The sequence below is a fragment of the Protopterus annectens genome, chromosome 16.part0 (assembly GCF_019279795.1).
Source record: "Protopterus annectens isolate FY-2018-M chromosome 16.part0, PAN1.0, whole genome shotgun sequence".
NCBI classification, from domain to species: domain Eukaryota; kingdom Metazoa; phylum Chordata; order Ceratodontiformes; family Protopteridae; genus Protopterus; species Protopterus annectens.
The window spans coordinates 544491139-544507699 of record NC_056750.1 but is presented as its reverse complement, the minus strand read 5'-3'; the positions used below and the strand labels follow the sequence as shown (position 1 = coordinate 544507699).

The window sequence follows — 16561 nt, the reverse complement described above, 5'->3', positions numbered from 1 at the left end:
GATATAATTTTAGATAGATATAGGTACACACACACGCATATATATATATATATATATATATATATATATATATATATATATATATATATATACACACACACACATGCTCCTACCCATACCTGACCCTTTCATCTGGGTAGGGGATATCCATTATGGAAGGTCAATCCTGGAATCCCCTTACTGGCTGATACAATAGACAGTAAGATGTTTCCATAGCAGGCCTTCTATACACTTATTGAGGCATTCTTGTTTGACACACACACACACACACACACACACACACACACACACACACACACACACACACACACACACAAGCATATGTGCATATACATACACACACAAAACCAGGGAAAAAAATGTCTAGATTTTTAAAGAAATGCATACCTGGAATGAATATGTCCCAATGTTATTATGCATAGGAAAGAAAGTTGATGACGATGGAGGCTTCTGAACCTGAACAAACAAAAAAGTGTACTTGTAAATATATCATTTGTTATCCAAGTACTGCTAAATACTACTATTTACAAGAAAGCAAATAAATGTTTTAAGTCCACTGGGTTGGTGAGAGAGTAAACTAAAGCTACAACATGTTCTGTACAATTATGTATGTTCACATTAAACATTCGATTCAAAAATAATTTTGCCTTTTTCTAGGTCAGAACTGAAAACCACTGGTGGGCTATTATTATATTCTTCACACCAATAACCACCTAATAATCACTCAACTTCTTCCACTAATCCAGAAATCCATATGCTTTCTAGGAATATCTGGAAGAAGTAAACCCAGGCAAGATGAACTGGCAACCAATTTCTCTTCCACTAATCCAGAAATCCATATGCTTTCTAGGAATGTCTGGAAGAAGTAAACCAAGGCAAGATGATCTGGCGACCGATTTCCAGTATGAAGCCATGAAGACTTTTGCTGCTAATTCACCAGCAGTATTTATGGTCTGACATGGAATGATATAAAATGCAGAGTGTATTTAATCCTAACCAAGGGCACTAAAAGCTGCACCCAGGCATTCCTTTTCTGGTATCAGAACCAAATAGCTGTCCATGCACCACTACAGATCAAGCTTCCCTACTAAATTCTCACATCCTATCTCAGCATGCAGAGTTGGACCCAGCGCACTGCCTATACTCTCATGCCCCCCCACAGAGGACTCTTTAGCAGTCAAGGACTCATTCAGGAACCTAAAACAACTTCAAAAAAATCCATCAAGCTAGTCAAGTCATCCAAAATCAGGCACCGGATTCCTACTGGAACATCAAAAATGCAATTGTTCGAATCACTAAAAGGTCGAACTTTAACGATCGAACAATTAATTACATTTTCAAATGTTCCAAAAAAATGTATTAAAAAAAAAGTAAAGTTAAGGGTATAGGCAGGGGGGCAAGCCCCCCTGCACCACCCATGTGGGGGGCTGTACCGGCCACACACCCCCACTACTTAAATATACCAACTCCGAGATTGCGCTACAGTGTCGGAAACCTTCCCTTTCCTGCGCTTAACTCCATTAAAGGGCAATCTTGGAGTTGGTATATTTAAGTAGGGGGGGGTATGAGGGGAGCAGCCCCCCATGTGGGGGTGCACGGGGGCTTGCATACCTGCTGACAGCAGTTACTTTTGTTTTTTTATTACATTTTCGAAGTTTTAATACTTCGATCATATGGTGTTGACCACATGGTTTTGAAGTACTGATTCCACAGGAATAATGGCCATTTACTGTCACAATGCAATAACTGTATATACACAATTCCAATTATGCACTGACAATAAAAAGGAGGCTGCCACATGAAGCATAAGAAAATTCACAGGACAGCCATGTCTTGTTTCTCGTACATTATTTGTGCTTCATCAACTACCTTTGTCAGTTTTTTTTCAAGAAAATGTGCTAATGTTGTAGATACATTGAGTTTCTTTTCAAGAAAATGTGCTAAGATTCTGGAAATATTACAATGTAAATTTTTATACGCCATTAACCCTTCTCCATGTTATACCCACGAAGCGTTAACAGATGACTGGAAGGCTAAGCTGATGTGACTTCTGTACATCTCTTAAGGATACAGCCATTGTAACCTAATCGGCGTTCAGTTTAGTTTTATCCCATCATGACTTATCCTATTGCTGCCAAAACTACTTCTGTGGGAGGGTGCTGCTCCATGAAGGTATAACCACCTCAAAGACAGAAACATAGTACATACCCAACCTGACCCCCAAATCATATTCCCTCATTGTTCAAACTGTGCTCCCTTATTTGTAAATGTACAGTACTTCTAAAAACACTATCCCCTTGTAACTCTGCCTCACTTTCGGCATAAGCAGTCATACTGGAAGCTAACTTTGCTTGAATATTCAATTCAGCTGAGCTACTTATTGCTTTCCTCAAAATAAATTCTACATATGTATTACTGTCCTTTACATCCATACTGGCAACAATACAGCTATACTGGAAGATATCCTACAATGGAACTTCCTAAAAATCCTTCTCTTATACGATGCTGTAAATCAGTTCAATACAATTTTTCTAAATATCCTAAACAGCCTTGCACATCCTAGAAGGAAGAGGCTAAAAACAAATAATGCAATTTGGCTATCCAAAAAGAGTAGAATGCTAATGGCAGAGGAAAAAATGTGGAAAGACTGGCAAAAATATAAAACACCTCAATATTCACAATCGTAGTAAAAAGCAAATAAATGAAGACAAAAAATGACACTATAATAGCTTCCAAAATAATACTAAACACAACCCTAAAAGTTTGGGCATCCATTAAAAGAACTCACATCCTGGCCAAAAATTCAATCTAAGCACCTCTCCCGATAATTTACAACATGAAACTGCAACACAGTTCAACTCTTATTTTATAGATACTATGGCATCTCTAACCCAGGATTCCTCAACATCTAATCCCAACCCTGCCCAACAGCCACTTATCACTATATCCACTTTCACCTTTAAACACTTGCGCACGTCTTATATAAAACAACTCAAACTTAAACCATGCTCTTCTTCAGCTGATGACCTTCCAAGCAAGTAGCTAAAAATAGCAGCCAACAGCATCGCCTATCCTGTTCAATCTTTATAAAACAGGTCAATGAAGGAATCCCACTTTCCCTACCTCTGGAAAAAGTCACACATTATCCTTATACACAAAGGATGAAATTCAACAGACATTAATAACATTAGACTTAAAGCAATCTTATCGCCCCTCGCCAAATTACTTAAAAATGTTATTTAAAATCATTTGCTTGACTATCTCCTGGAGGAAGAACTCCTAACGCCTATACAACATGGCTTCCGGCCTATCCATAGTACTAGCACTGCCCTTCTAACCTGTATAGATACTGTCAAAGCTAGAGATAATGCAAACTAGTCTATTCCTTATTTATACACTTGTCTACAGGCTTCAACACAGCTTTGTCACTGTAAACTACTTAAAATGTCCTCACTAGGTCTCTCTCAGCCCACCCATTTGTGGTTCAAAAGCTAGCAGTCCAATAACTATCAGTGAGTAAAAAATGTCATTCCACACTCTCCTTACCTCCCAGTCACCACTAGTGTAGCACAAGGCTAAATCCTTGGCCCCCTCCTCTAACATTTTCATTAACACCCACTATACATCCCCATGACAGGCCACCTAAATACAATATGCAGATGATTTCACTCATTTTTCATCTGACAACATGGTACACCTCAAAAAAATTACTTGGGAAGCTTTAACAGCCACTGAAACATGGCTTCATAACAACTCATGCTCAACCCAAAAAAGACTAAACTACTACTTTTTCCCCTAAAATCCCCTCTCATGGGAAAAACAATATTTAAAGTCCTCTTTCTTGATAATACACTGATTTAAGTCACTTCTCATTGCAAATTAAGGGTGATAATGTATGAAAATCTTACATTCCACCTGCATATACAAAATTGCATAAGAAAAACTCATCAAAAACTAGGAATGCTTTACAGAGCCAAAAACTTTTTCACAGACGCAAATGAAACAATGCTTGCTACTACTTATCTGCTCCTCACACTTCTTTATGGTGGATCCCATCCACCCTAACCACCAGGCTTCACAAAAATTATAACTTGAACAATGCTAGAACAAAGCTGCTAAATTTGCAGCAAATACTCCTTTCAGAACCTATCACTGTACAGCACCAAAAAACCTAAAATGGTTAGAACTGCCTCATCACCCAACATGAACAAAACTACTTACTACGTATAAAATTATTCAGCATCCATCTGCATGTTCAGCACTAAACACTCTACAAAACTATATTCCCAGTCAGTCACTGCAATCCAGTGACCAAAACTCCTGTCTACAAACCTATCAAATCTACTTGGCATTGTCTGTACTCGTACAAGGTTGCTAATGCCTGGAACTACTCACCTGTATCCATCAGGTCAATATTTATACAACCTATAAAAGATACTGGAACAGCCCCTGAGGATATGTCTGACTTGCAATACTTAGTAGCCATTACTGCTACACCACAGGGAGTTGAAGAGATAGGCAAGTGGTCTGTAGCTCTGCTCTGTTTCTACCAACAGAAAGAGGGAGGCTGATCCTGAAAAGACAATGCTAAGAACAAAATAAAATGTCCAAACCCTAGCATAAAAAAACTCAGCAAAAAACAAGGGTGCTTGACAGAGGCTACTGCAACAGTGATTATTCAAACAGCTACTGTTAGGGTAAGTTTACTTACACAACTGTACTATGTTAATAACATTAATCACTGGTGCAGTAGCCTTAGCTATACAGGCAGATTACCCTAGCTTATTACATTTGGGAGGTGGAAGGAGAATAGTCCAGAAGCCCCTGGACAATGGTCCTAGCAAAGCTTGACTTGGACCTAGAGAAGGAGTCAAGCATGAAGCGCTTTGTAAAAGTATGTACAGAGGACAAAATGGCATCTTCTAGAGTACTTCTGGAATCCAATCCTTTCAAAAAAGCCATAAACCAAGCCAAAGCCATAGTAGAGTGGGCCTCTTCCCTGTCTGGAATAGTTTTATTACTGTGAGTATTGTGAGGAAAGAAAGTACTGCCACAGCACAGCTAACTGGGATTTTGTAATTATATGTTATTTGTGAAAATCAAGCTGATTTATAAAAGGTGCTTGTGTTACAAATGTATTAGAACTTTTTCATACAAGACACTTGTGTTACAAAATATATTAGAACTGTATGTCATGTGTATATCAAACTGATTTGCACAGACATTTGTGTTGAAAAGGTATTTGTAAAGTGCTGTGTTTGAAATGTACACACAGCATGCCTTACTGGAGAGAACACAAAGGTACATGTACTACTATAACTATTTATTTATTTAACCTCAGTCCAGCAAACTTTAGAAAACTTTCTGAAATTTAATCACTTTTTAGGCTAGGCCATAATAATGCTATCTCACAGGTTTCAATGCAGCCAGAGACACAAAGTATGTACTAGGAAGCTTTCTGGATTATCTTTGGTGTGAACTAATCACTACTCTGGAAGCATGAGGTAAGCAATTGTTTTACGACTTCCAGCACCTGCCAAAGATCTGAGCAAAAGCCCTTGTGTGTATATTTTTTACAGGTAAAAGTCCTGCCAGCTTCCACTAATGTGGGTTTTGCATGGGAACTATAAGTCAGACAACCAAAAATGCTGTAATTCCGCAAGGTATCCCAGCATTATTTTTTACATAATATTTTGAGAAGAGTCTTAAAGAGACAGAGCATTCTGTATTGTGTCCTGTGCCCGACAAGAACAATTTACCACATCATCTGCTTTGGTCAATGAAGCAAGTTATTAGGGTATAGTAATTCTTTTAGATTCAGTCAGGAATATAGTGAAACTTGGTTTAGATATTGTTTTTCTTTATTTGTCTGAGCCTGTCCTGCAATGTTATTTTAAATGTTTCTTGTGAAGTGAACTCTGATGTCACTTTGAATATATATTTAATATTGCTTTATTTTATTATTTAAAATTAAATATACATAAACATTTCATTGTGGTTGATTTTTGTACAGATATTTAAATTGAGAGTACTTACATATTTATTTGGTGACACTGTGTGGGCCACTCCTAATCACCTTTCTACTGGTCAAACTACCATTTGTATTAATATTAACATTACACAGTAAAACTGGACAACCTTTGTTAAGGGCCTTAAAATAGCTGTGAGGTGTTCTGGTGGCAGTGGTACCCAGCTTACAGTCTGAGCAGAAGGCATAGCTAGTAAACCTGTGCCAGCCTTTCCAGGTGTGTGTGTGTGTGTGTGTGTGTGTGTGTGTGTGTGTGGGTGTGGGTGTGGGTGTGGGTGTGGGTGTGTGTGTGTGTGTGTGTGTGTGTGTGTGTGTGTGTGTGTGTGTGTGTGTGTGTGTGTGTGAAGCACTGGTTGAATAGACAGTATTGGAGGACTATGCTTGGAACCCTGGCTAAGGACTCTGCTTGGAACCCTGGCTAAGGACTCAACTGTACAGCTGTGCCACTGGAGAGTCTTAATGGGGATCTGGAGAAAGAGGGAGAAACCAGTCCTGGACTGACTGTGGTGTGTGTTCTTAAGGGAAAATTGCACTTGATACAGAGAGCTGCATCTTTTAAATACTGTGCATGTAATTATTATCCTCCCAGTGAACATCCCCACAGGTGCCAGTGGTGAGGATTGAGGCTCCTTGATTACTGGTCCAGTGGTGGGTCGTCACAAGTACAATAAATGGTAATAAAGAGACTAAGATATCCCTTTGGAAATGGTCTGTTTCGAGTCAGGCTGTCCCTTTTTCTTACCTCTACAAGATCCAAAGATTTGAAAGATTTAGTTATACCAAAATAGCACTAGTTATCTGTGGATATTCAAGGTATGGAGTATCCTTACTCTCTCATTTTTAGATTCAGTAAAAAAAAAAAAATGAGATGAATAGTTTGGCTTAAAGTAAACTTGGATACCACTTAAGACATAAAATAAAGATTAGTTCTCAAAGAAACACTGTCCCTGTGGATAATGAGATGGGGTTGACTCACCATAAGAGCATACAATCCAGATACTTTTCTTGCAGATGTCAGAGCAATCAGTAAAACTGTTTTACATGTTAAGAACCTAAAGTCAGCCAGGTTAGCTGGTTTAAATGTTAGCTTTTCAACACACAATTAGGATCTTAAGGAGGGTCCACCAGTTTACTTGGAGACCTTTTGTACAAAACCCCCACAAACATTTTAACATGAGACTGCAATGAAAGAAAAAGAGAAAACTTTGACAGATAAATGAATACTGACAGATGAATAACTAAGGTCATAGGATAGTAATGCATACAAATATTGAAAAAAAAAACAGAAAACAACCAGCACTGAAAAAGTGCTGTTTATGTTGTTGTTCAAAGGTAGACATCACCCATTGCTTCCCTCTCATTGCTTCTTGATACCCTGGGTAAAATCTGGTTCTCCCTTGCTTGCTGTTGTATCAAACCACGGACATATTGTCCGTTTGAATTGCAATGATCCCGGAAGGAAGGAAGCGGTGCAGTGCTTGCAACACTAGAACACCTCTCACCTCCAGGATGCAAATATCAATTTGGTCTCCTAAGATGACCACGTTCCTTGGACCGTCCACCCCAGAAAATATCCCCCACCCCAAATGGGAGAGGCCTGTGGTCAGCATGGTGTTTGAAGGGGGAAGAATGAAGGGATGACCTTGGTAGACTACTGGAGAATGGAGCCATCAGATAAGAAAGTTTTTCCAAACCCTTAACAGTTTTATGGGATGAGAGAGATGGATGCTGCTGTAACAACCATTGAACTGATAATGCCCACTGCAGGATTCACATGTGTAAGCGTCCAATAATGTTATCATGGCAGCCATAGAAAGTACAGTTTTGTACCTACCATAAATGTAGATGTTCGAGTGTTCACCCTGCTGCAGTCATCACACTTGGGTTTATCCTGCCGTCAGGCGGTCCCGCAGTCGGCCTGAGTTCCAAAGTCTTGGCCCGGCGTCGGTTGCTGTTGCTTCTTCCCTCACGTCAGTGCGCCAGGGGTATACAAGAGGCATCCGATGCCATTTTCTTCAGTTTTTCTTGCCCCAGATGTCAGGTGCCCCCAACAGGTAGGCAATATATATATATATATATATATATATAGCTATATAAAAATAAAACAATACCTTCAGGCACAAGCAAATACACCACAGAGATTGTATAGGATAGAGTGGTATAGATAAGTTCAGTAGTTCAGAGGGGATGGAGGGAGGGTAACCTGGACTGCAGCAGGGTGAACACTCAAACATCTACATTTATGGTAGGTACAAAACTGTACTATGTTCATCGTGTTACCCTGCTGCAGTCATCACACTTGGGTTGAATCCCAAAGCTAAGGATGGGTGGTGGAGTTAAACAGGGTTAGAAGAAGCTAGTAGGCCCTGCAAAACTGCAGTGGCAAAACCAGCTCTAGTCTTAGAATATAGGGGTAAGTGATAGTGTTTGGTGAAGGTGTGCACTGAACTCCAAGTTGCAGCTTCCAGAATATCCTTGGTTGGCACTCCCCTGAGAAAGGCTGCTGATGTAAGTGTAGCCCTGGTGGAGTGGGACCTAATGTTAGCAGGTACCGGTTTCCCATGATGCGTGTAGCAGAAACGTACGCAATGCCCTATCCATTTAGAAATGGTCTGTTTTGAGATAGCTTTTCCTTGTGATCCTGCAGCATAGGCTACAAAGAGCTGGTCAGATTTTCTGAAAGCCTTAGTTTTATCCAAGTAGTAATGTAATTGCCTGTGAATGTCCAAAGAGTGCAGGAGTCTTTCTCCTTTGTTCTGGGGATTTGGGAAAAAGGTGGGCAAATGAATGGTTTGGTTTAGGGCCACACTGGATACCACCTTTGGCATAAAGGAAGGGTTAGTTCGTAGAGAGACTCTGTCTTGATGAAAAATGAGGAAAGGCTCCACTGCCATTAGTGCCTGTAGCTCTGAGACTCTTCTAGCTGAGGTTACTGTTAGTAGCAGAGCAGTTTTCCATGAAAGAAATTTTAAATCAGCTGAAAACGCTGGTTCAAAGGGCTGCAGTGTAAGCTTTTCCAGAACAAAGTTGAGATCCCAAGTATGTGTTGGTGCTCTCCTGGGCAGTCTTATGTTCTTAGCCCCTCTGAGATACTGTCTTAGGAGGGGATGTGAGAATAAAGGAGGATCCGTGTTGTAATGAGCTGAAATTGCGGAGGCGTGGATCTTAACAGATGAAAAGGAAAGTCCTTTGTGCAACATCTCAGTTAAATATTGTAGAATCTGAGGAATGTTTGGATCAAGGGGATTTTGGCCTTTAGCCTGGTTCCAGGCGCAAAATCTTTTCCATTTGTCTGAATAGGTTTTCCTGGTGCTGGGCCTCCTGGCCTCCAGAATGACATCCATAACAGCTTTGGATAGAGGAGTTGGCTGGTTGTTTAGGTAATTTGCCATGTAGCCAGGTTTAAAGTCTTGAGCTGGCTGTGTAGAATCTGATTGTCTCGCTGGGTGAGTAGGTGAGGAATTTGTGGTAAAATCCATGGTGGGCCGTGGGCCATGTTCCTTAGAATTGGATACCAATGCTGGCGTGGCCAGTCTGGTGCAATGACTATCATTTGTGGCCTCTCTAATCTGACTTTCAGCAGTACCTTTGCTAGAAGAGGCAGTGAAGGAAAGGCATACACTGCTAATGTTTTCCAACTGAATGAGAGGGCGTCCACTTTCCAAGCTTGTGGATGGAATGTCTTTGTGCAAAATTTTTGAAGTTGGTAGTTTTGGGGGCTGGCAAACAGATCTATGTCTGGGCGTCCCTATTTTTGAGCTATCATTGCAAATACTTGGGGATCTAGTTTTCACAAGTGTGGATCCATGATGTTTCTGCTTAGGTCATCTGCCAATGTGTTTTTCTTTCCTGGCAGGAATTGTGCTTGCAATTGAACCTGGTAAGACAGTGCTGTGTTCCACAAGGTCATTGCTTGCCTGCATGGAGGGTAGGAATGTGTGCCCCCTTGCTTATTTATGTACCACATTACTGTGGTATTGTCCGTCTTTATTATTAGTTGTCCTGGGTGTAAGAGGTCCTTGGAAGCTGTTAGGGCATTCTGTAGTGCTAGCATTTCTTTTTGATTGATAAGCAGATGCCTTTGATCTATAGTCCATTTGCCCTGAATGCACTGTCCTGTCATGTGTGCTCCCCAGGCACAGTCCGATGCATCTGTTGTCATAATTTACCTGGCTGTGGGTAAGGTGAAAGGCTGACCCTTGTTGAGGTGACATGCCTGTGCCCACCATAGAAACTCCTGTTGAAGGCAGGGAATGAGTGGCATCATTGTTTCCAAGCTGTGGCTGTGCTGAGTCCATACGCTTTTCATGTACCATTGTAATTTCCTCATATGCAGTTTTGCAAATGGTATTAGTAGTATGCAAGACGCCATGAATCCTAAGGCCTGCAGATTTTTTTCTTGCAGGGAGTTGGGTCTTTGTTGCCATTATTTTGAAATATTGAGTCAGCTGTTGTTGCTTGTCTGGTGTGAGATAAGATATCTGAGCCATTATATTCAAGCTTGCACCCAGGAATATTATGTTTCGTGAGGGCACTAGTTTTGATTTCTTTTTGTTTATTGTGTACCCTAGGCAACTTAGAAGGTGTTTGACAAATGCCAGATGCTTTAAAAGAATGTCCTTGCGTTCTGCTTGAATAAGGCAGTCGTCCAGATATGGGTATATTTGAATTCCTTTTTGTCTGCAGTATGCAATTACTGGTGCCAGGCATTTTGTGAAGAACCTGGGCGCAGTAGATAAGCCAAAGGGCAGTGCAGAGAATTGATAATGCGTTGAACCTGCAATGAAGTGGAGGTATCTTCTGCAATTTTGTCTGATAGGAACATGCAGGTATGCCTCCTTGAGGTCCAACGTTACTAGCCAAGCATTCTTGCCCAGCATGGGAAGAAGCTGCTGTAGTGTTAGCATCTTGAATTTTGGTACTTGCAGATAGGTGTTCAGAACGGAAAGATGCAGAATGGGTCTCCATGCTTTGTCTTTTCTTGGGACTAGAAAGAGTCTTGAGTAAAATCCTTGTCCTTGCTCCTGTGTAGGTACCTAGTGAATGGCTCTCATGTCCATGAGAGCTGTAATTTGTTTTTGTGCCTCTGCCCATTGATTTGGTGGCAGGTTTGGCATTCCTTTTTCCTTGGCAAGGTATGAAAGTGGAATCTGTATCCTTGTGAGACAATGTTTAGGACCCATTTGTCTTTTGTGATGATGTGCCAGTTGTCTGCAAAAAATGCTAATTTTCCTCCAAAGGGAGCTGCCAGGAGAGATTTGCTTGGTAGTTTGAGGATTGAGTCATTGTGTTTTGTCTTCTGCTAGCTTGGGGCCTGTCTTCTCCTCCTTTCTGGGTAGCAGTACCCCATTGGCGAGGTTTGTAAGGGCCTTGTGACTGACCTCTGCCCCTTGGGCGTCTGTATTTGCCCCTCTGTGATCTGTCAGAAGCTGGAAAGGACCAGTTTTTTGCTGGCCAATTTCTGCTGAAATGAGGGAGTTGTACCTGTAAAAAATCCTTGACCATCTGCATAGACTTTGCCTTATCCTCCATTTTCTTTAAGACCTCTTCTGATTTGACACCAAATAATACATCCTGCTGTAAAGGTGCATCCAATAATTTTGCTTTAACATGATCAGTTAGGGTTTGTGCTTTTACCCAAGCATGTCTACGTATGACAGACCCAGTAACAGCTGCTCTACAGGAAGCTTCCAATGAATCAAATCCACATTGTAAAGTATGTTTGCCCACCTGTTCAGCTGCATGCAACAGATCCTGCATTTCCTTGAATTCAGACTGTTCAGTATGTGTGCTCATTTTTTGTTTTAATTGAGACATTAGGAATTGCTGATATTTCAGCATGTGAAACTGACAATTTAATGCTCTCATAGCCAGAGTTGCTGAGGTGTATATTTTCTTTCCCCATCTATCTAGGACTCTGGAATCCCTTTCAGAGGGCACAGGATTTTTAGCCATAGAAGCTTTAGCCCCCTTGGGACCCTGGGAAATTGTTTCTGGGTCAGCCACAGGGCTTTTATAAAGGAATTTGTGTGAGTCAGGTACTCTGTAGTATCGGTCTGGTTTGGCTGGAGCAGCAGGTAGAGAGTCGGGATTTAGACTAGACTCCAAGTAAACATCATCCACAATATCTAAAACTGGAGGGATAGCAAGTGGTCTGTGCTGGGGTAGTAAAAGGAACTCTCGGAGCCTTTTCTTAGAATCAGAGTAGTCCTGGCCTTCCCAGTGGAAATGTTCCCTCATGGTATGTAAAGTTTCCCCAAAGGAGTAGTCTTCAGGGGGAGATGCTGAGGGGATACAGTCTTCATAAGGGGGAAATGTGTAATCCTGTTCCTCAGAAGAATCAGAGGAAACTGAAACCTGGTCAGAGGAAGTATAATCCTCCTCTTGTCTTGGTCTTTTATCTGGAAGGGGATGGGAACCCCTGATTAGGGTAATCAAATCTTCAGCCATCTTAAGCATGGGGCCTTGAACTGTAGACTGATGTACAGTCTTTTTTGGTTTTAATGGAGTTTTAAGCTTAGCATAAGATTTAATGGTGAGTGTAGTCGGTCTGAAGACACCTTCTGCAACCGAAGGTGTTTCCACTGCACCGGGGTCTCCTTCTGCTCCGGTGTCGGAAGGGCCTAATGAAGATGGCTGCATCGGCCTAGTACACTCCGCTTGAGAATCCACAGCTGTCTGGGGTCCCAATTCTGCGGTCGTCAGGGGCTGAGTAGGCGCCTCACTGAAAACTGGAGAACCGGCGACAGGCCCGGCAGAGGCCTCGGAGTCTGGCTTGATCCTAGGCTGCCTGTCCTTATCCTTGCGTTTTTTATGCATGCCGGTCGTCGGCTGCTACGACGGCATGATATAATTAAATTTCCTACCAAAGTAATGTCGTGTGAAGTCAAAACGGCGTTTGATAGTTAGTTTATTAAACCTAGCACAAAACCGACAACCTGTGACATCGTGGTCTGGGCCTAGGCAAGGAATACAATAAGAATGGAAGTCCTTATGAGGAAATGCAATTGTTAACTTTTTCTGACATCGGACTGAGGCAAGAAAAGGTTCCCCAATGGGGTACTTAGCTTTACTGAAGACTTCGGACTGAAATTAGATTTGAAAATCTCAGGTGTCAGCCGACCGGCACTTGCGAACCGCTTCTGCTTTGGGCACCGCGCGGCAAGAAAAGACTGAAGAAAATGGCGTTGGATGCCTCTTATATACCCCCTGGCGCACTAACGTCAGGGAAGAAGCGACAGCAACCGATGCCGGACCAAGACTTTGGAACTCAGGCCGACTGCAGGACTGCCTGACGGCAGGATAACCCAAGTGTGATGACTGCAGCAGGGTAACACGATGAAAGTACAGTTTTGTACCTACCATAAATGTAGATGTTAGAGTGTATATATGGCTGCAGTCATCACACTTGGGTTATCCTGCCGTCAGGCAGTCCCGCAGTCGGACGAATCCCAAAGTCTTGGTCCGGCATCGGTTGTCGTCGCTTCTTCCCTGACGTCAGAGCGACAGGGGGATAAAAGAGGAAGCCGACGCCATTTTCTTCAGTTTTTCTTGCCCCAGATGTCAGGTGCCCCCAACTAGGAAGGCAATACAAATAACTATGCAAAAATACCTTAGTAGATAAACAATAGTACTAGCTGTTAGCAAATACACCATATAGACATGCATCCAATTGACTGATGTACATGGAGTTATAACCAACACCCTGGTATGTAGAGGGGATGGTGGGAGGGTAACCTGGACTGCAGCAGTATATACACTCGAACATCTACATTTATGGTAGGTACAAAACTGTACTATGTTCATCGTGTTATACTGCTGCAGTCATCACACTTGGGTTGAATCCCAAAGCTATGGATGGGTGGCTGCTACTAAACTGGGTTAGGTGAAGCTAGGATGCCCTGCAGAACAGCAGTGGCAAAACTAGCTCTGTTTTTTGAGTATAATGGAAGGTGGTAGTGCTTGGTAAAGGTGTGCACTGAACTCCAAGTAGCTGCCTCCAGAATGTCCTTGGTTGGAACCCAACTGAGAAAGGCTGCTGAGGTTGCTGTTGCCCTGGTAGAATGGGACCCAATATTAAGAGGCACTGCTTTCCCATGGTGCGAGTAGCACAAGCGGATACAATGTGCTATCCATTTGGAGATGGTCTGTTTTGAAATAGCCTTTCCTTGTGAACCTGTAGCATAGGATACAAAGAGTTGGTCAGTTTTTCTGAAGGTCTTTGTCTTATCCAAATAGTAACGTAGCTGTCTGTGAATGTCCAAAGAGTGAAGGAGTCTTTCTCCTTTATTCTGGGGGTTTGGATAAAAAGGTGGGTAAATGAATTGTCTGATTCAAAGCCACACTGGATACTACCTTTGGCATAAAGGTAGGGTTAGTTCGTAAAGAGACTCTGTCCTGATGGAAAATGATGAAAGGTTCCACTGCCATAAGTGCCTGTAGTTCTGAGACCCTGCATGCTGAGGGGATAGCCAGCAACAGAGCTGTTTTCCATGACAAGTATTGTACTTCTGCTGAGAAGGCTGGTTGGAAAGGAGGCAGTGTTAATTTTTCTAAAACAAAGTTGAGGTCCCAAGCTGGCATTGGGGGTTTTCTGGGGGGTCTTATATTCTTAGCCCCTCTGAGAAACTGCCTTAGGAAAGGGTGTGAGAATATGGGAGGATCCATATTGTATTGAGCTGAAAAGGCTGAAGCATGGATCTTAATGGATGAGAAAGAAAGGCCTTTGTGTAGCATCTCAGTTAAGTATTGCAGTATTTGAGGAATGTTTGGTATCCAAGGCTTTTGGCCTTTAGCCTGGTTCCACACACAAAATCGCTTCCATTTGTCTGAGCAAGTTTTTCTGGTGCTGGGCCTCCTGGCCTCCAAAATGACATTCAGGACGTCCTTTGAGAGAAGTGTTGATTGATAATTCAAGGTATTCTCCATGCAGCTAAATTTAAAGTCCTGAGCTGACTGTGAAGGATCTGAGAGTTTTGCTGAGTCAATAGAAGTGGGAATTGAGGTAAGATCCATGGAGGGCTGTGAGTCAAGGTCCTTAGTAATGGGTACCAGTGCTGACATGGCTAGTCCGGAGCAATGATGATCATTTGTGGTCTCTCTGATCTGACTTTCAGTAATACCTTGGTCAAGAGAGGTAGTGGTGGGAGGGCATAGACTGTCAATGCTGTCCAACTGAATGAAAGGGCGTCCACTTTCCAGGCTAGGGAATGATAAGTCCTTGTGCAAAATTTCTGTAGTTGGCAATTGTTGGGGGAGGCAAATAGATCTATGCCTGGGCATCCCCACCTTTGAGCTATCATTGAAAATACTTGTGGGTGTGGTCTCCACTCGTGAGGATCTGCAAAATTTCTGCTTAATTCGTCTGCCAATATGTTTTCCTTTCCTGGCAGGAATTGTGCTTGCAGTTGTACTTGGTAAGTCAATGCTGTGTTCCACAAGGTCACTGCCTGTCGGCATAAAGGGTAGGAGTGTGTTCCTCCCTGTTTGTTTATGTACCATATAACTGTGGTGCTGTCTGTCCTTATTAGTAGTTGTCCTGGATGCAAGAGGTCCTTGAAGGCTGTCAGTGCATTTTGCACAGCTAGCATCTCCTTTTGGTTGATGTGTAGATGCATTTGTTTTGCAGACCATTTGCCCTGTATGCACTGTCCTGCCATGTGAGCTCCCCAGGCGTAGTCTGAAGAATCTGTTGTCATAGTTTGGTTTGCTGGAGGTAAGACAAAAGGAAGACCCTTGTTTATTTGACATGCTTGAGCCCACCATAGGAACTCTTTTTGAAGGCAGGGAATGAGAGGTATACTTGTTTCGAGGCTGTGCCTGTGTTGAGTCCATACACTTTTCAGGTACCATTGTAATTTCCTCATATGCAGCTTTGCATGTGGAATTAGTTGAATGCAGGATGCCATGAACCCCAATGCCTGCAGGATTTTCCTTGCAGTGAGCTGGGTAAAAGTTGCCATCTTTTGAAGTATTGAGTCAGTTGTTTTTGTTTGTCTGGCGTGAGATAAGCCATCTGGGCCGTTGTATTTAAGCTGGCACCCAGGGATATTATGTCTTGTGAGGGTATTAGCTTTGACTTCTTTTTGTTTACTGTGTACCCTAGGCAACTTAGCAGCTTTGTTACAAATGCCAGATGCTGTAATAGAATGGCCTTGCTGTCCTCTTGGATCAGGCAGTCGTCCAGATATGGATAAATTTGTATTCCTCGTTGTCTGCAGTATGCAATTACTGATGCCAGGCATTTCGTAAATACTCTGGGCTCAGTAGATAAGCCAAAGGGCAATGCAGAGAATTGATAATGCGTTGTACCTGCCAAAAATCTGAGGTATCTTCTGCAATCTTGTCTGATAGGGACATGCAGGTATGCCTCTTTGAGGTCCAACATTACCAGCCAAGACTCCTTGCCCAGCATGGGAAGAAGCTGCTGTAGTGTGAGCATTTTGAATTTGGGTACCTCCAGATATGTGTTTAGAATTGAGAGGTCTAAAATGGGTCTCCAGACTTTGTCCTTTATTGGTACTAGAAATAGTC

General features: G+C 42.1%; 1 protein-coding gene across 1 annotated transcript in view; it reads right to left on the bottom strand.

The window, feature by feature from the left end:
- Window positions 1-16561, bottom strand: part of LOC122790617 (protein GPR107-like) — a 584732-nt gene that overhangs the window by 143288 nt on the left and 424883 nt on the right. The window contains exon 7 of the mRNA XM_044058143.1: window positions 388-456. Coding sequence (XP_043914078.1) covers window positions 388-456 — 69 coding nt within the window. The remainder of the gene's footprint in view (window positions 1-387; window positions 457-16561) is intronic.